Genomic DNA, 20,749 nt, shown 5'->3' with positions numbered 1-20,749 from the left:
TCCGCTGATGGGATAGAGTGAGAGGAAGAGGCAAGAGTGACTGTGTGGGCTGCCACAACCCACCCACCCACCTCCCTCCCGGACCTGGGAAGGTAAACACGACAAGACGCTGCGTTTTTGTTCTGTTGGGTCGAGTTTGGGTGGGGGGAAAGGGGGAGGTTCTCTCTTTTTTTTTCCGTGTTTTGTTTTTGTCCCGAGGCTTTAGAGGCTTTTGAGATGGTTAACCCGTGAAAACGTGGACCAGACGCCATCAGCTCCTGTGACAGTGAAGAGAAGCGAGTGCTCTTGCCACTGACGAAGGAAAAGGCGCTAAAAAAAATGTTTTCTTCTTCATTCTTCTCCCACACGGAACTTGAAGGTTCACAAAATATAAAAAGTCTACCCCTAATTTTGGCATTGGGGAAAAAAAAAAAATGCATCAGCTTATGCGAACTGATTTTAGCTTGACTGGAAAGCTAACTTCAGTGTATTACTATAGCTCGGTGTAGCTGACACTTAGCTGTTGGCAGGAGGAGGAGGATGACAGCGCAGACTGGTCTCTGTGTTGTCGATTTTTCGCCACCTGTCCATTGTTCCAGCTGGTCTTTTCGAGCAATATGGATGGAACTCTTTAGGAAAGAAGATGTATTATTATTATCATCGTTATTGTTATTATACTTGATCGCAGTTTCTCGCGTCAGAGAAGTAGCGCCAGGAAACAGACGAAGAGCTGCCCATCCACTCATACACACACACCCACACACACACACACACACACACACACACACACACACATATATATATATATATATATATATATATATATATATATATATATATATATATATATATATATATATATATTATGCATTTCTAAACACCCTTATAGACATGCCCAGTATATTGCAACTGTGTTCAACTGAGGTGCTGCCTTGCCACGTTCACACACTTTCTCTCTCTCTCTCTCTCTGTCTCTCTCTCTCTCTCTCTCTCTCTCTCTCTCTCTCTCTCTCTCTCTCTCTCTCTCTCTCTCTCTCTCTCTCTCTCTCTCTCTCTCTCTCTCTCCTTCTACCCTTCTTCACATTCCCTTCCATATTCCACCTTCACTTTCATCCTCACCTCCTCGCACCAGCTCATCTCAACCTGACACACCGTTTTCTTCATCACCTTCCCTGTGCCTTCATGACCCTCACCTTTACTCCCTAACGTCCTCCCTTACCTTCACTATCCTCTTCACTTTCCTTCCACTTCTATCCCATGACTTCCTTTTCTCAATTTCCTTTTTCTTTATACTCTTCAATGCCGTTTTTATTTTCTACTTTACTCTCTCTCATTTTCTTTCACCTTCTCCCCTTAACATGACCCTCCATAAGTCACTTTCACAGACTACATCTTCTCTGTCTTCTTCATCACTTTCATCATTTTCCATTTCCCTTCTCACTCTCTCCTTTATGACCCTTTCAACTTCCCTCTCACCTATTCATCACTTTCTCCCTTACGGCCAGTCACCTTCATTCATCACTTTCACCCATCAACTCTCTCATTTTCACCAACCCTTCACCTTCAGCTCGAGTTACCGTGGTGGCTTCCTTTCATAAAGAGAAGTATTCTTCAAACTAATTATCTTTTCGTTAATTGCCTGTTATTTTGTCTAATTGGCAATTAATGTCTGCTGTAACCAGTATATATATATATATATATATATATATATATATATATATATATATATATATATATATATATATATATATATATATGTATGTATGTATGTATACGTTCAATGTATGATACAAATTCTTAAAAGATATATATATATATATATATATATATATATATATATATATATATATATATATATATATATATATATATATATATATATATATGAGCCAGGTTTTAAAGAGGAACGGTAAGTGACCTTTGTGATCCCTTGTTCCACTAACTGCTCAAGCAAGTCGTTAGTATTGATCTTGAAGGGCAGGTCATTACAGCGGGAACAAGCGGCAATTAAGGAAATCATTTACATAAATTGTGAGGTGTAACCCGGGGCCCTGGCTTAACCTGGGTAGTGCTTACATCTCTCTCTCTCTCTCTCTCTCTCTCTCTCTCTCTCTCTCTCTCTCTCTCTCTCTCTCTCTCTCTCTCTCTCTCTCTCTCTCTCTCTCTCTCTCTCCCTCTCTCTCTCTCTCTCATGTCTGATAACGAGAAGAGAAGGCCGACCTCACACATGTCTGGGGGCTGGGGGGCTATAGTTTCCAGTGAGTGTGGTGTCTAGGTGGAGAGAGAAGGTGCTTAAGGACTAGGTTGGGAGGGGCTATAGCGTACCACTATCTGAATGGATTATAGCTTCCTCTTCCCCCCCACTCCCCCCTCTCCCCTAGAAGGTCGGTAGTCACTAACAAACCCTCTGGTTCAAGAGTCACTCTGAGCCAAGGTTCATGCTAAACCAGCACGGTTTTTTCCCCCTTGGGAACACCCCAACCACACTCGGCGCTTCTGCTGCTCCAAGCGACTAATTGAATCCATATTGATCGTCCTGAGTTCATCCTCACACCACCGTCCATTCCCAGGCACTGTTATTTCATGCAAATCTATTGTAATACATGCAAACCCAGCGGCTCAACTTAGCCTGCAGTAACTCACTTGGGGATGCAAATTTTGTGTATGTATATATATTTTTTTACCCTGAGCACAACAACATGCTAGGAATAACGGAACGCGCATTTGTCATGGATGAACCTCTCTTTCTACTTTACACTTTATGTATTACTCAACAGGTTTTAAGTAGTCTATAAATATCATGCAAGTACAATGTACTGCTGTAGTCACCACTGATGTAGTCTTGTAGGTGTTGTGCCGTAGGGGAACCCATACACCAGATCTCAAGATATTAACATCTGTGGACAGTAATAGGTAAATTATCCTAACCTCCCCTTCTATGATCATTGGTAGAACCCATTGTAAACTTTTTATGGCTGGAGTGACGTGAGGTTGACAAGGGAGGTCACCCTTCCTTTGTTACGATCATTCACAGGTCACCAGGTGATGAGTTTGATGGCTTAGTTAACTCCTTCTCATGTGTAGGACGGGCCAATATCTTGATCGTTTCTATATTTTCGGGAGTTAAAAAAAAAGTATTTTTTCCATCATAAATCAGAGTCATAAGTTTCGTAGATAATGGTATTCAAGTCCTTTACATACCCATGATAATGTTGATTGTAGTCCTGTATTGTAATGATGGTCGGAAGTGTTCGTAACATCGAATTGAACTGCTTCGTGTTGAGGATCCTCACTTATGGAGGCGTTGAAATCTCCAAGGCTCCGGCGGCCACCAGGGTGGCCGCGAAGTTGGTAACACTGATGTATAAGGCCTCCCCCCCCCGGGGGGAGGGGGGCGTTGGTGGTGGGAGGGGGGGGGAGGAGGAGAGCGTCATGGGTTGTGTGGTGTTTGTTCTTGTTGTTGTTTTATAAACATCCGTTACCATAACACTGAAATGACCTAAATGGTTGTCGATCGTATTCCTTACTCAGTAATCTTACTTTTACCTTCCCATACCATTACTGCTGAGACTATTACAACCTTAACTACTCCTGTCATTTAGTGTGACTATAAGTAACAATATTGATACTACTACAATAACATACTGTTGCTGTTGCTTTTGAAATTGCTTCCATACCTGATGGTTTCAACCCACCGATAGCACCATAATTTTACCATCGTCATAATATCACTTTATGTTCACCTCCAACCCAAACGTTTGAAACTTCATGACATATAAAAGAGATCAAGGTGTGATAAAGCTATACTACATCCACCATAGATCTAGCATATATGGCTGACAAGTATAGCTATAGTTCCTTACCAATCAGTTGCAAACGTTTGAAATAACAGACATTGGAAGCTACAGAATACAGTCATCACATTGACGAGGTTTTCAATCGTTGCAACAAACCTGTCTCTCTTCACACACGCAACACCAAATTCCTCCCTCAACCCCCCAAAGCTATTACAGTCCTTTATAGATACCTGAGACCAGGCATCTTTACCTTACGCTCACCTGCACGGTGGATCACTCACGTCCCACGTCGACATGGAGTGGAAAAGGTGACGATGCAGTGGAAAAGACGGTCCAGAGATATTTGGAAAACCGGGGGATATCCGGGTTTGTGTATTTTTCTATTGTATCCATAAACTTTGTGGTATTACGGGGAGGGAGGGGGTCACACACTCTTGACCTGCAGGGTTGACAGGGGAGGTCAGAGGTTGATAACATACCTTTATAACACCCGAGGGTATGGCTCCTGTCTTAGACTTCTTGTCTTAGCGGCCTCAGTAGGAGAGGCGTTTAGCACTCACCGCGGGGGGAACTAAGTCATTTCCAGGTGGGTGATTACAGGTTAGGGATCAGGAGGAAGCTCAAGGCTGTATAACCCGCAATGACGTGAGGCAGCAGCTCAAGGCTGACTCTCAAATATTTGAAGGGAAGTTCAAAGTTGCATGGCGATGCGTGAGGCATCTGGCCACACTGAGAATCATTCGTCAAATCCGTGTGAAGACTTTTTTTTGTATTTCATGGGATCATTCCCTGGGGAGCTTTAGTGCTCTGGCGAACACTTGCTTGGTTAGGTTCTTCTGTTGTGGAACTTTAGAAAGACTAACAGATTTGAATTAGATTATTTGGCGGTTCTTAAGGGGTGATTTTTAGATATCTGGAGTGACTCAAAGACATATACTATCATGAATTTTACAATATTAGGACAATAATCAATGCAGAAAAATTTTAGTGTTATATCTTTACCTTACGTTGCAGGATGAGAGTTACTTTGAGGCAAAAGAAGGAGAAAAATGCTTTAAAGATTCAAAAAGTATGTGGATTATTTTCGTGAAATTTAAACGAAGTAGATAATGCGTTGGACATTGATGATTTCCCTAGGAATAATTAAGCTGAAAGAGGGACAATAAAAACATATTCATTGTTAATGAATATCATCTACGAAGATTCCTCGTTTAATGAGAGAAATATCTAAGAAGATTCCAAATCATGAAAGTTCAAGGATTCAAAAACATCTAAAACCAAACGTAAACACATGAAGGACATGTATTCCACCTACGTTCATTGTGAACATTAAAGACAAAGTAACACCACTGGAAACGCACCAAAACATAAGACAGCTTATAAATTGGCAATTGATACACCTGAATCCTCCTTCAGTTTGCTCAGCGACTATTTTAGGGAACTGAAACTTTATTTCTTTATTACATGAGGTGTTCCGCTATTTCAGAAATGTTGAATTTAAAAAAGAAAAGGCCCCCAAGAATACTTTGTGATCCCGTCTTTTCCACCACTCCATTTTCTTTCGCTATCTTCCGTGTTCATTATAATACAGGTTACTGGTAACGTGAGGCCAACCTGTGATCATAATAGCTGGCTAATGTTATCACAAACTCGTATCTTTTCTCAGGGATGAGCCAGTTTTTTCATGATAATGGACTTGTGGGAAACTATTTCATATATATATATATATATATATATATATATATATATATATATATATATATATATATATATATATATATATATATATATATATATAGACATACTGCCCACGATTTCTACAGGGCCTAGCCTATCATTGTATTTTTTCAAATCTAGCACCCAACCATTACCTTATGTTTACATGCAAACCCTATTTCATTTTTTTGTCCATCCACTAGCAATTATTTTTACGGTAAACAACTAAACCACCACTATTGATCTGTATGTAAAACAACCAATCACCATTCATTTACATTGTAAACACACCCATCCATTTACTCACTAAACATACAAAAAGCACTGATAGTTATACAGGTCAAGCAACTAACCTTTAACATTTATCTCCATATGAAACAAACTTCTACCCACATTCGTCTACTTATAAAGACAAGTATTCATAAGTATTCATCTTCACATACGTAATACTTTTGAGAAGAAAAAATAAATAGGCAGAAGAGAGCGCGGGACCATTACGAAGTAAGGAGTCCTTGTCACTCACTCTGGACTCCACCAGTTTTCTTCCTTAAATCTTGTTCACAATAAAATAAATTCTCTAAATCGTATGCTCTCACCGTCTGGGAAAATCGAACCAAATTATTCCGTTACCAAGTGAGGCAAAGTTATACACACGAACTCAGTCATAACGCGCCGGATTGTAAATGATAAGTTGTAGAAAGATCAAATCATATTTTTTTTTCATCTGGATATTTTGAAGGAAAGAGGAACGAAGGATGGTGGAGTCGCCCTGAGCCTTGTGGATAAAAAAGTGTGAAGTGTTGGTAAGAGCGGCATTGTGTGTGTTCAGCGGAGCGCTGCCTGGCAACCCCCTCCATGTTGACGATCACCCCGCGCACAGTTTGTGGAGTTTATTTGCTAGTTTACCACACTTCTCGCTCTACTCCTGGCTAAGACTGGTTTGGTACACGTCAATCTTATGTACTTTTTGGCTCTTTTTTAATCCTGTAAATGTATTCGTATCCGGACTGTTCCTGTACATGTTTGTTGATTTCCATTTTCCTGGGTTTCGTGTATGTATGTATGTATGTATTGTCATCTGTGTCGGCATCCGATGGGTTAGGCGGAATCCTTTCCACGTCTTGTTTATTTACATTTACATCTTAATCGCAGTAAAATTCTTCTTCTTCTTCTTCTTTTTCTTCTTCTCCTTCTTCTTCTTCTTCTTCTTCTTCTTCTTCTTCTTCTTCTTCTTCTTCTTTTTCTTCTTCTTCTTCTTCTTCTTCTTCTTCTCCTTCTTCTTCTTCTTCTTCTCCTTCTTCTCCTCCTTCTTAGGATGAGAACAGGTTTCAAAATTAATGATTAATCTACGATAGATTTTCTTCTCTCTTCTCCCGTATTATTTTTCCGAGAATAGTATTACAAATCGAGGATAGTGATCAGGGGGTTATTCATGTATCTAATGAAGCTTTTCGGTCAGGAAGGTTAAATCCGTGTCGCAATCCCCACCGTACAAGTGTCGAGGTGGTGAGGAGACTCTGGTGGAGACGGAGTGGCAGTCAAAGACACACACACACACACACACACACACACACACACACATACGTGCAAGAGATATGAGCAAGACTCATATCTCTCCAGTCACCCCCCTCCACACGGGTCGCCCTATGTTGGTAATGGCACCCCGAAGCCCACACGACCAGACCTGCGCCAGTCATCACACAGCAACGAAGATGGGTTGTCATTGACAAGACCCCGTACTAATCTTAGCATTGGCGAATCCCCACACACACACACACACACACACACACACACACACACACACACACACACACACACAGAAGGGAAGGACCACTTACATCCTGCGAGTGCCTGTGTGTGTGTGTGTGTGTGTGTGTGTGTGTGTGTGGCTCTATGAATCACAATGGTAGCTCAAGATACAGTCGTGTGGTAGACGATGTCGGCCACGAACGACCCCGACAGCTGGCATTCCTGAAGCCCAGATACCCAACTCGGGGGAACATTTCAGATACGTCAGCGAAATCAGAGCCGCGTGTATCCCGCCAAATATAGACTGATACAACGATGCTTTCATCTAGGCCATACCCAGCCTCCCTCTTCTGGCTACGGTGCCAAGAGAAACTTTGAATCGTCGGATCGGTCGGTCGGGGTGTGTGTGTGTGTATATATGGGTTAGCTGTCTATTAGGTCGTCATTAGCATGATAATGACTGCCGATGTGGAACATGAAGATGAGCAGGTGGACTTTAGTGCGTGTGTGAGTGTAGGAGTGAGTCTGTGACCCATTGCTTGGCCTCACACCTTGCTAACGTGTGGTCGTTCGGTGGGTAATTACCGTGAGTGGTTGGTTAAAGACGCACCTCACCACAGTCTCTGGTCCTTCAAGACGGCGTCCGTGTGTGTGTGTGTGTGTGTGTGTGTATGGGGCACAGAGTCTATGCCTCAGTGAGAGATACGGACGATGGAGACACAGAATGAGACGGACAGACAAAGAAGGGAGCTCACAGGCCCACCTCCCACCCCACCAACCACCCACCCACCATTATACCTCCCCTTCACCCCTAACCCCCCCCCCCACACACACACACACCATGACTTGGGGTCAAGTTAGCCTCATTAGGTGAGGACTATTCCAGCTGAACGTATGGTGATGAATCATTATGATCAGCTGACGAAATACTCCCTTATAGGCTTGAGTTTTAAGCCTATCACTTTTAATTTTCCAAAAGAGGGAACAGAGAAGGGGCCCAGGTGAGGATATTCCCTCAAGGGCCCAGTCCTCTGTTCTCAACGCTACCTCGCTAATGCGGGAAATGGCGAATAGTATGAAAGAAAGAAAAGAAATATATATATATATATATATATATATATATATATATATATATATATATATATATATATATATATATATATATATATGTGTGTGTGTGTGTGTGTGTGTGTGTGTGTGTATGTAAAGCACTCCTTTGAAGGCTAAAGATTATTCTAAAGTCGATGGTAATTGAAGCAGCGCAAAACAAATCGTTTTTCTATATTTCTAAACATTTGAGAATCTAATTCAAACATTTCTTACGTAGAAACAAACATGCATCAGTCTCCACGCATCTCAAGTCCCTTATCTTAAAGATCATCTTTATTTCAAGTAGAATCTGCATAAAGGTAAAAGAAACAGCAGTAAAAAAAATGGGCGAATGAAGATCAAGGTTGTGGAGGCAGAGGGGCGCCAGCCATCCGTTTTCCCTGGAGTTCCCTAAAGGAACGTAAACATTCTTGGATTAATCCGTCACCTGCTGAAAACGCCTGAAGAATACGCGGATCAAAACCCCCCTCCCCATTCCCTCCCCATTTCCTCCCCCCCTCACCCTGAACCCCATCTTGGGAATATTTAGAAGGATTTGCGTCACTTTTAGCACTTCAATTAATTTAGATAAACTCTTTGTTAGCCAGGCAAACAAACACTTAACCCGACGGCCCGTCGAGTCATGACGGGCCACTCAGGAAGCATTACTAATGATCTGACGGCCACTCAGCCAGCATTACTCGTCCAGCATAATGAGACTTTTGGGCCACTCAGTGAGCATTAGTGATACCACCACACGTGGTCAAGAATTCTCTCTCTCTCTCTCTCTCTCTCTCTCTCTCTCTCTCTCTCTCTCTCTCTCTCTCTCTCTCTCTCTCTCTCTCTCATGTGTCATATATTTCTCTTTATAACACAAGAATCAAGCTGATATAAACAGTAAATAATTGTACAGGTTTTATCCATTCCATCTCGTAAGGTATATTTTTCTCATATAATTTTTTGGGACGATAAATTCATGATCTTATGTTACCGATCGTCTGATATAAAGCGAACTTTTGCAAAACGGTTCGCTCAGGATGGATATAAAAAAAAAATAAAAATTCTGAGACAAAAATTCAGCACATTATCAAAATAATCATATATTCAAATCACGTAAAGATAATTCATAAATGATCAATATGATCTTAGCCATGCCATCAGCCTCCCTGTTTTCTACTAATCTTTCCATTTTCTATATTTCAAATTATTCCGTCCATTTTCTTTCTTAAAGATCATTCTTAAAGATATAATTTCTATATTTCAAATTATTCCGTCCATTTTCTTACTTAAAGATCATACTTAAAGGTATGATTTCTTCGTCAAAGTCACATCTACGCCTGTTTCTTGTTTTTCTATTTGCACAAAAGTGGGCAAAACATTACTGTATGCAAATTTATTTGTTATGGTTTCCTTGGCTTTCGTTGATCCAAAACACTTGATTGGAATGCAAGGTAGTTCACATCTTGCATCTTCTCTTGTACCGAAGCATCGCCCAATATCCATTTTCTTGTGTACTGATTCATTGCCCAAATTCCATTTTCTGTTGTACAAAAGCATAGCCAGATATCAATTATCCAATTTCTGTTGTACTGAATCATTGTCAATGATCCATTTTCTGTTGTGTCGAAGCATCTTCAATTATCTATTTTCTGTTGTAGCGAAGCGTCTTCGATTATCCATTTTCTGTTGTGTCGAAGCGTCTTTAATCATTCATTTTCTGTTGTGTCGAAGCGTCTTTCAATTATCCATTTTCTGTTGTGTCGAAGCGTCTTTAATCACTCATTTTCTATTGCGTCGAAGCGTCTTCAATCATCCATTTCTGTTGTGTCGAAGCGTCTTTAATTACCCATTTTCTGTTGTGTCGAAGCGTCTTTAATCACTCATTTTCTATTGCGTCGAAGCGTCTTCAATCATCCATTTCTGTTGTGTCGAAGCGTCTTTAATTACCCATTTTCTGTTGTGTCGAAGCGTCTTTAATCACTCATTTTCTGTTGTGTCGAAGCGTCTATAATCACTCATTTTCTGTTCGCGTCGAAGCGTCTTTCATCATCCATTTTCTGTCGTAGCGAAGCGTCAACAGCTTTACAAAGATTCTCTCTGTACTTGATCATCCTTCATATTTACCGGGGAGACACCTGTAGCCTTTTATGCCTTAGCAAGGAGCATACCTTACCATGATTAACCCTAACGTAGCCAAGAAGAAGAGGGCCACCTCCACAGCACAGGAAAGGGGGTGAGGTGGGATGGTACCACAGGATGGGATGGGTACCCGAACCACACACACACACAACAGGAGGTACCAAAGTTTACGAAGTACAGGGTGTAAATACGACTATTAGCAACAGGGGGTTACCACAGCCACAGACACACTAGGGGGCCCACAGCAAGATGGGAGGGGTGCCCCCCACAGCCACAGACACACTAGGGGGCCCACAGCAAGACGGGAGGGGTGCACCCCCACAGCCACAGACACACTAGGGGGCCCACAGCAAGACGGGAGGGGTGCACCCCCACAGACACAGACACACTAGGGGGCCACAGCAAGACGGGAGGAGTGCACCCCACAGCCACAGACACACCAGGGGGCCCACAGCAAGACAGAAGGGGTTGCCCCCACAGCCACAGACACACCAGTGGGCCCACAGCAAGACGGGAGAGTTACCCCCACAGACAGACACACCAGGAGGCCCACAGCAAGACAGGAGTGGAGTCACAGGGGTACCCCCACAGAGCGAACCCGTCCCGGGGGACCTCGTTAGCGTAGGTAAGCGTCCAGTTTGCACAGTTGACGGAGAGTTCAATATTTGCGCGGGTCTGGACAAACGAACGATTGTTAGCGTAGTTGCACAACGGTCATTCCAACTTTTGAGGTAAATTTAACTGAACTTGAATTGTTTGTCGGGCATTAAGACCTTATTTGTACAATTTTGTCCAGGTTTTCAGAAGATCTAGATTTTTAAGCTGCCGCTTGGACTTCAGCCTCTCTTTGTATGTTCTCTGGTGTTGCAATGATGAATGGTTCACGCTTGCTGCGATATATATATATATATATATATATATATATATATATATATATATATATATATATATATATATAACATTTATATTTCCATTAGATATTGAAATGGGTTATTAAAGAAGTTTATGAACTGATTTGACTTTTGTTACATCATTTCTATCTGAAGGGAAAGGGATGAAACGAGAATAAGTATTTGTATTGTCCTTTTATCTATCTTTGTCTTTCTCTTTCTCATCTATCTATCCTTTCGTCTGTCCTGTATTCTTTAGTTTCCGTTTTCTCTTCTTTTTCAAAGCCCAAACTTAGAAATTGCTTAACATAAGCAAAGGTAATCATTGGATGGTTTGTTTGGTTATACGTAGAGGTGGCATGATGACGAATCAAGGGAAGTTGTCTGAAATTGATAGCACGACGTGCGACCCTTGAACACGACGGTACGACACTTAAACACGACGGTACGTCCCTTGAACACGACGGTGCGACACTTGAACACGACGGTACGACACTTGAACACGAAGGTACGATACTTAAACACGACGGTACGTCTCTTGAACACGAAGGTACGACACGAACACGACGGTACGACACTTGAACACGACGGTACGTCCCTTGAACACGACGGTATGTCCCTTGAACACGACGGTACGACACTTGAACACGACGGTACCCTCAAACACGATAGTACGACACTTGAACACGATGGTACGACACTTGAACACGACGGTACGACACTTGAACACGACGGTACGACAGTCTCGTTCAGAGCCCAAGTCGTTGTACGTACCCCGGAGTCGTACCGTCGTGCTCGATGGTCGTACAGCTGTACTTCAGAGATTAAGTTTATGGACACATTATGGCCAGGGTCGTACCCTAGCCTCTGCTTCCCTTGACCTCCAAACACTCCTCCTCCTCCTCATGTTATCCACAATAACATTTACAGATAATTATGTTATCTGTTGTTTCAACACTAGCGTCGTTTAACCTGGGTAAAATAACTTTTTTCTCCCAGTAGCACCTATGTGATCCACCATCTCCCAGGAATGTCTTTCACTCCCCCATGCCCAAAAGTTAACTCCCATGTCCGAGTCCCTAAACTATATATCCCACGACATGTTCGTGTTCCTCATGTCCACCCATATCCATACGCACTCCAGCATTACACATATACCCCATATCTAATATCTGTATTTAATCCGTGTATGGACTCCATACCCAACCTATGTCTAGACCCCCATAGCCAAACCGTATCTTGACCCCATGTACCTAACCCATTATATATCCCATACACCCAACCTATGTCTAGATCCTATACCCAAATCGTTTCTAGGCCCTGTACCTAACCCATATCTAAATCCCATACCCAAACTGTGTCTAGACCCCTTATCCAACCTATGTCTAAACCCCATACCTAACCCATATCTAGATCCCACACCCAGCCCAAGCCTAGACCCCTCCACATATCCCACCCATATCAAGACCTCAAACCTAATCTCTGTCTACACCCCCATACCCACCCATGTCCACACCAGCATGCCTGCCATGTCCGGCCCGTCTGCTGGGCCAGCGGGTCTTCCCTAATGATCTTAATATCCCAGAGAGAAATCGCTGTCAGCGGCCATGACTTGTGGAAGTTGCAATAACACACAAACACATGTAAAAATTGAACAGAGGCGCGGGTAAACCCGACGTGGGAGAGTGGGAAGGAGAGAGAGAGGTGTGGAGTGAGAGCTGGGTGATGGGGAGACGAGAGAGAGAGACGGGAAGAGGGACAGAGGAAAAGAAAGACGGGAAGAGGCGGGATGACCAAGTGGACGGTGTGGGGGTGGGTGGGGAGGAGGAGGGGCTGGTGGAGAGGGGGTCAAATATAAACACTGAGACTCTTCGCCTGAACTGGCTCAACCTCTCTCTCTCTCTCTCTCTCTCTCTCTCTCTCTCTCTCTCTCTCTCTCTCTCTCTCTCTCTCTCTCTCTCTCTCATTAAACAAGAAATATAATTGAAAGATCACTGATGCACTGATCACCTGATATCAACTTCTACAGCGCGATAGAAATACCGTACAACAGTTTTTACAGCGCGCAGGCCGACCACGGGCCGACCACCTCGCGGCTGCACATCCAGACGTACGATTAATTGCACATTTCCATTTTCTTTATAATTTCTATTTTCTAAGATTAGAAACGTCTTATGACCATTCCACCGGAGCTTTGAGAATGCATGATATTCTTAAATGAACATGTCCAAAAAGGGAAAGATCACGAAACAATTTGAAGAGGGAAAAAAAAAACCAATATTATTAATATCTAATATAGATAAGTCTCTCCTCTTAAAGATGCCAATATCCAATAGTCGGTTATCGTTAACATGCCACAGGTCACATCTGTTAAATAATAGACAAAAAAGAGCAGTTAGGACCTGATTTAAATGACCTTAACCATATTGGTTTAAGGTCACACACCAAATATCACATGTTGGCAATACTGTAATCTATCATGACTGCATAGAAATCGGGGAAAAAAAAGAAATACGATAGATATTTATCATGTCATCAAATTACAGGAAATATAAATATTTATCACGTCATCAAATTACAGGAAATATGATAAATACTTATCACGTCATCAAATTACAGGAAATATTAAGTTTCGGGGAATTATCATCGATATATGCTGGTAGTAACAATAGTAGTTTTGTGATACAAAATGAAACGAATTACGAATGTAAAATCATGGATCGAGTTTATACACGCGTAAGAAAATAGATTAATGTGGGAACATTCTCTCTCTCTCTCTCTCTCTCTCTCTCTCTCTCTCTCTCTCTCTCTCTCTCTCTCTCTCTCTCTCTCTCTCTCTCTCTCTCTCTGGAGGGGGAGGGAGGGCTGGCCTTAGAGAGGAGCGACTGAGATAAGTCAATACAGGGATGTCAGCGCCACCACCTTATACGATGTCTTATTGACTCGTCAGCCGCTGTCAGCGCTCGGTCGAGTGCTCGGCCGTGGCTGCTGACACTTGGGGCTGCGCTGACGCGCCCCTGGACCGTGATACCATTGTGCTGACATTTGTTTTCGTGTCGCTATTGGGCTGACGCTTCCCTGACGGTATTCCTCTCCTGACATTAACTTTTGCTGACTGTTCTACTGCTGACGATATCATGTTCTCAATTTTTGGTGTTCATTTATTGTGTTATTTGACAACTCCCTAACTCTCCTCTGATGAACAGTTTTGCACATTTCTGAAGGAAATGGATTTGTTCTTGTTCACCTCTGTTCTTTTATTGTTCAGTGAGCTGACTCTGGGAACACAAGTTTTCTGGGGTCGCAGCAGTTCTTCTTCAACTGTTCTTTTGTTCTTCTGAGTTGGTGCCTCTGGGAACTCAGGGTTGTGGGTATGCATTAACTGTAACAAATTATCTATATCAAATGTACAGATAGATAGAAGAAAAATGACATTTCTTCACTTAAGAAACCGAAATTTCTTACCAAAGAATATTTGATGAGAGTTTTGAAATGTAAAATATGTATATTTTCGTTTTGAAATGTAAAATGTGTATATTTTCGTTTGGAATGTAAAATATGTATATTTTCGTTTGGAATGTAAAATATGTATATTTTCGTTTTGAATGTAAAATATGTATATTTTCGTTTTGAAATGAATATTCAACAATAAACTGAATGGTGGATTTAGTGAAGATTTAGAGTTTATAAAAGGGACAAGTTATGATCCCTTCCATAGGAGATTCTGATGTACCAAATGTACCGTCTGTCTGGCGGTACACAACTCCCACCAAACCACCCACCCCCCTAAAACCCCACCAATCCCCCCCTAAAACCCCACCAACCCCCCCCTAAAACCCCACCTACACCCACCTACACTCACCCACCCCCACCTTCAACCCTCAAATATATAAGAAGAGGGGCCAGCCAGGCCTGGGGTAGGGATGGAAGTGGGGTGTGTGTTTGGGGTGGGTGTCCCACACAGACACCCCTTCCACACAGACACCCCTTCCACACAGACACCCCTCCCACACAGACACCCCTCCCACACAGACACCTCTCATCCCCCCATCTCACCCCCATCTCCCCCCACACACACACAAACCTTACCCCATGAGCAGCCTCTCTGACTCCATGTCATTGTCTTGACCCGCTCCAGCCCGTCACGCTTGCCCGGAAAACTGAAGAAAAAAGGCGCCCCAAAGAAATCCAAACACAAAAGTCAAAAACAAAAACAATACGGAAGGGTAAGAGAGGAGGGAGGGAGGGAGGGAGGGAGGGAGGGGGAAGGGGGAGATGAGGGGAAGGGGGGAGGGGAGGGGGGGAGTGTCTGGTCTGCTGGTGGTGCTTCATCGAGTGAGTCTCCCTGAGCCCATTCCTCTTTTTTCTTCTTTTAAGGGTCTTTTTCACCTCGTCTGATTCAGGGCTGTTGGACTCTAAAGGCCCTCAGAGGCTTTGCGCTGTCTTGCGCCAAGGAATCGCCAGGCGAACCAAGAGAGATAGATAGACAGATAGATAGATAGATATCTAGATAGATAGATAGATAGATAGATAGGTATAGACTGGTCAATACATGCATACTATGCATACTCGTGCCATATATACATACATCTATACAAAGACAAAGAGAGAGAGAGAGAGGCATAGATAAGCAAACAAGAGAGGGCAGTAAAGAAAATCAAAGATATGGAGAGACTGAATCAATAACTGAATACATGAATTACTATCACCCGCTGACTAGACCACTGTCAGCAGTGGCCAGGTATCAGGAGACTCTCGTCAGCAGTGGCAAGGCGTCAGAAGGCCCCCGTCAGTGGTGGTCAAGTGTCAGCCACGAGGAAAACCTGTTCAGCTGACCTTTGACCTGCTATCTTGGGGCTCGGGCAGGATTGTGGCCCAGTCACGGGTAACAAAGGCAAGCGAGGGAGCTTACAGCAAGCTGGAGAAGACTGAAGACAACAGGAGAAGACTGAAGACAACAGGAGAAGACTGAAGACAACAGGAGAAGGCTGGAGACAACAGGAGAAGGTTGAAGACAACAGGAGAAGACTGAAGACAACAGGAGAAGACTGAAGACAACAGGAGAAGGCTGGAGACAACAGGAGAAGGTTGAAGACAACAGGAGAAGGTTGAAGACAACAGGAGAAGGTTGAAGACAACAGGAGAAGATTGAAGACAACAGGAGAAGGTTGGAGACAACAGGAGAAGGTTGAAGACAACAGGAGAAGGTAGAAGACAACAGGAAAAGGTTGAAGACAACAGGAGAAGGTTGAAGACAACAGGAGAAGGTAGAAGACAACAGGAGAAGGTAGAAGACAACAGGAGAAGGTTGAAGACAACAGGAGAAGATTGAAGACAACAGGAGAAGATTGAAGACAACAGGAGAAGGTAGAAGACAACAGGAGAAGGTTGAAGACAACAGGAGAAGGTTGAAGACAACAGGAGAAGGTAGAAGACAACAGGAGAAGGTAGAAGACAACAGGAGAAGGTTGAAGACAACAGGAGAAGGTAGAAGACAACAGGAGAAGGTTGAAGACAACAGGAGAAGATTGAAAACAACAGGAGAAGGTAGAAGACAACAGGAGAAGGTTGAAGACAACAGGAGAAGGTAGAAGACAACAGGAGAAGGTTGAAGACAACAGGAGAAGATTGAAGACAACAGGAGAAGGTTGAAGACAACGGGAGAGGACAAGACAACAGGAGAAGGTTGAAGACAACAGGAGAAGGTTGAAGACAACAGGAGAAGGTTGAAGACGCAGGAAGGGAAACGTTTGAGACAGTCAGTGGGGCAAGGCTACACACAAGAACAGAAGGCATTAAAACTAGGACGTCTCAAGACAACAGAGAAAGCTTCAAACACAACGCGGGTACAGCCTTCAAATTACCGAGGGTACAGCCTTCAAATTACCGAGGGTACAGCCTTCAAATTACCGAGGGTACAGCCTTCAAATTACCGAGGGTACAGCCTTCAAATTACCGAGGGTACAGCCTTCAAAGTACCGAGGGTATAACCCTCAAAATGACGAGGGTATAACCTTCAAAATAACGAGGGTATAACCTTCAAAATAACGAGGGTATAACCTTAACAGTAACAGGGTTATAACCTTCAAATTAACGAGGGTATAGCCGTCAAAACAACAAAGGTAGAGCCGCCAAAATAACGAGAGTAGAGCCGCCAAAATAATGAGGGTAGAGCCGCTAAGATAACGAGGGTAGAGACGCCAAAATAACGAGAGTAGAGCCGCCACAATAACAAGGGAAGAGCTGCCAAAATAACGAGAGTAGTGCCGCCAAAATAATGAGAGCAGAGCCGCTAAAATAACGAGAGCAGAGCCACTAAAATAACGAGAGTAGAGCCGCCAAAATAACGAGGATAGGGCCGCCAAAATAACGAGGGTAGAGCCGCCAAAATAACGAAGGTAGAGCCGCGAAAAAGACGTACACACAAAACCTAAAAGAGAAAAAGAAAAAACGAAATAAATGAAAACAGAAATAACAAAAGAACGAAAAAGATCAACGAAAGAGAAAATTGAACAAATTCGAAATCAAATAAAGTGAGATAGAATTGAAAATAAAGAATTGGAATTTACTAAAAATATTAAATTTTTACGAACACAAGTGTGTGTGTGTGTGTGTGTGTGTGTGTGTGTGTGTGTGTACCATGAAAATTTGGCGCCCCCCTTCCAACCTAGCTTATTGTTATTCTTGGCCAACATCAATATCATAGCGAGGCATGACGAAGCTCTTCAGCACACTCAAAACTCTCTACCTCGGAGCCTGGTCGACACACCCTCACCTGTCCAGTCAAATATTATCATACATTTTTAGGCTAATTACTTGTACCAGGTTGTGCAGTAGCATGCTTTTGTATGTGTGTTTGTCTATCTGTCTGTCTGTCTGTCTGTCTGTCTGTCTGTCAGTGGATCTATGCATATATATATATATATATATATATATATATATATATATATATATATATATATATATATATATATATATATATATATATATATATATATATATATATCAACTGACTGTTATATTTTTTCTTGCATCTCCCCTGATGATGTGATTAGCACACGAAATTGCACTTGGGAACTTATAGTTTTCATTTCCCAGTGGAAATCATATATATATATATATATATATATATATATATATATATATATATATATATATATATATATATATATATATATATATATATATATATATATATATACACTGGGTTCTAATTTACCGGAGCAGTAAGTTAAGTGAAACTATACAAAGGAAATGATTAGGATCTGAGTTCATTAGAGGAGTATGACGACATGCAGTGTTACCAGTTCATGGGAAGACTATGACGTCATCTAATGTAGAAGGTCACGGCAAGTCTGTGACGTCATCTAATGTACAAGGTCATGGCAAGGTTATGACGTCATCTGATACGAGTTCATGACCAGGACTATTAACACCATCTGAGATGGTTCATGGCAAGACTCTTTCACCATGTCATATTGATTTACCCTTTTTTTTTTATTCTTCCTCTAAAGAAAGATGATGAGGGGAAAACTCTCTCTCTCTCTCTCTCTCTCTCTCTCTCTCTCTCTCTCTCTCTCTCTCTCTCTCTCTCTCTCTCTCTCTCTCTTACTCTCTCTCTCACTCTCTCAGGTCAATGAAGAACTTAACCCCACCTGTGTGTGTGTCTCTCTCTCCCCTTCTCCAGCAGCTTCGACGGCACCAAGTCTACCAAGGGCGCGTCCAAGATGCGGCGGGACATGATCAACGCCGAGATCTGCCAGCTGAGGGACCTGCTGCCCCTGCCTCCCTCCACACGACAGAGGCTCTCCCAGCTCCAGCTGATGGCCCTCGTGTGTGTCTACGTCAGGAAGAGCAACTACTTCCAGCAGGGTGAGTGAGTGAGTCTCTCTCTCTCTCTCTCTCTCTCTCTCTCTCTCTCTCTCTCTCTCTCTCTCTCTCTCTCTCTCTCTCTCTCTCTCTCTCTGGTAGCTGCTGGTTAAGCAGCCAGGCAGCCACCGACCAGGGAGGTATTCCACCCACACTACCACCAGGCCTGGGGTATATATCGGGAGGGTGAGTGACGTCCGCTCCAGTGAGCCAAGCTCTACAGTGGCTGTCAAGTGTCACTCCTACCTCCGGCCCCAGGTTGCTGTCTTATCTCTCCGCCTCACCCACACATGAGCTGTTGGCTTTCAGTCCCCCAATCATACCATCTCTCCATCTCACACTTATGTCTCGTAACCCTAGATTTCCTGTGGTAAGCGCTACGCGCTAGCCTTGGCCCTGCCTTCTTGGCTTAACACTTTCATGCTCTTCCCTCGCCCAGACGTCATTAGAGTCGAGAACCTCACATCACACACACACTGGTCTTAAAATCTCCAATCAATAAAGACATCAAATCATAAACAGTTAAGCTTATATCCCCACACAAATGTAGTGGGCGATCGCCCACTTTGTTTGGTGAGTTCAGCACCATCTTACCCCCACTCGCCTCATATCTTCCCTGACATAATAAGTGTAATTAACTTGGTTAATCAAACGTGCAAGAGCTGCGTGACTGTGTGTGTGTGTGTGTGTGTGTGTGTGTGTGTGTGTGTGTGTGTGTGTGAAGAGTGTGGTGGAAGGGAGGGTGTGCCAAGTGCGTAAAGAATATTCTCAATTTCTCAAGGATTTCGTGCGTATGTGCGTATATGCGTGTATTCGTATGTAAACATTTGTATAAAGCATTGGTCTCCTAAATGTTAGGTTTGATAACGCTAGTGCACGGGGTAACCCCTTAATTACGACCAACCTCCCTTAAATTCGGTCGGCCCTATGAATACGACCAGCCCTGTAAACATGAACCTTCATGATGATAGGCAGTCCCTAACATTTTACTACCAAGGTCAAGCCAAAAGCTCTGTTTCCTTTTGCAACAGACTCTTGCCATTCCACACACACACATATATACATATATAGGTCAAAGCCTAAATACCGTCCCTTGGCGACATTTAAAGGGCGTCCCCTTAAAGTTAAGGGAACACAACTCTTATCTTGTTCCTTGATGTGGGAGCAAAGTTGAACCATGGTTTCCTTCGAGCGTTTGTGTGTTGAGATACTGTTTCTATTTCAAGCGTTCCAACACTGTTTCTTTGTGTTTCAAGTGTTCTAATACTGTTTCTTTGTGTTTTAAGTGTTCTAATACTGTTTCTTTGTGTTTCAATTGTTCTGATACAGTTTCTTTGTGTTTCAAGTGTTCCAATACTGTTTCTTTGTGTTTCAAGTGTTCTAATACTGTTTCTTTGTGTTTCAAATGTCCTAATATTTTTCTCTTGTGTTTCAAGTGTTCTAATACTGTTTCTTTGTGTTTCAAATGTTCTAATAGTTTCTTTGTGTTTCAAGTGTTCCAATATTGTTTCGTTAAGTGTT

The 20,749-nt window shown here is 42.7% G+C and overlaps 1 protein-coding gene across 1 annotated transcript in view; it reads left to right on the top strand.

Annotated features, from left to right (window-relative positions):
• The window catches only part of LOC139746622 (uncharacterized), a 69,507-nt gene that overhangs the window by 25,527 nt on the left and 23,231 nt on the right, over positions 1-20,749 (top strand). Inside the window, exon 2 of the mRNA XM_071658037.1 lies at positions 19,047-19,231. Coding sequence (XP_071514138.1) covers positions 19,047-19,231 — 185 coding nt within the window. The remainder of the gene's footprint in view (positions 1-19,046; positions 19,232-20,749) is intronic.

Source organism: Panulirus ornatus, chromosome 65, assembly GCF_036320965.1.
Source record: "Panulirus ornatus isolate Po-2019 chromosome 65, ASM3632096v1, whole genome shotgun sequence".
Taxonomy (NCBI): domain Eukaryota; kingdom Metazoa; phylum Arthropoda; class Malacostraca; order Decapoda; family Palinuridae; genus Panulirus; species Panulirus ornatus.
Note: the sequence above shows the minus strand (reverse complement) of the source record. Positions and strands in the feature narration are given on the sequence as shown.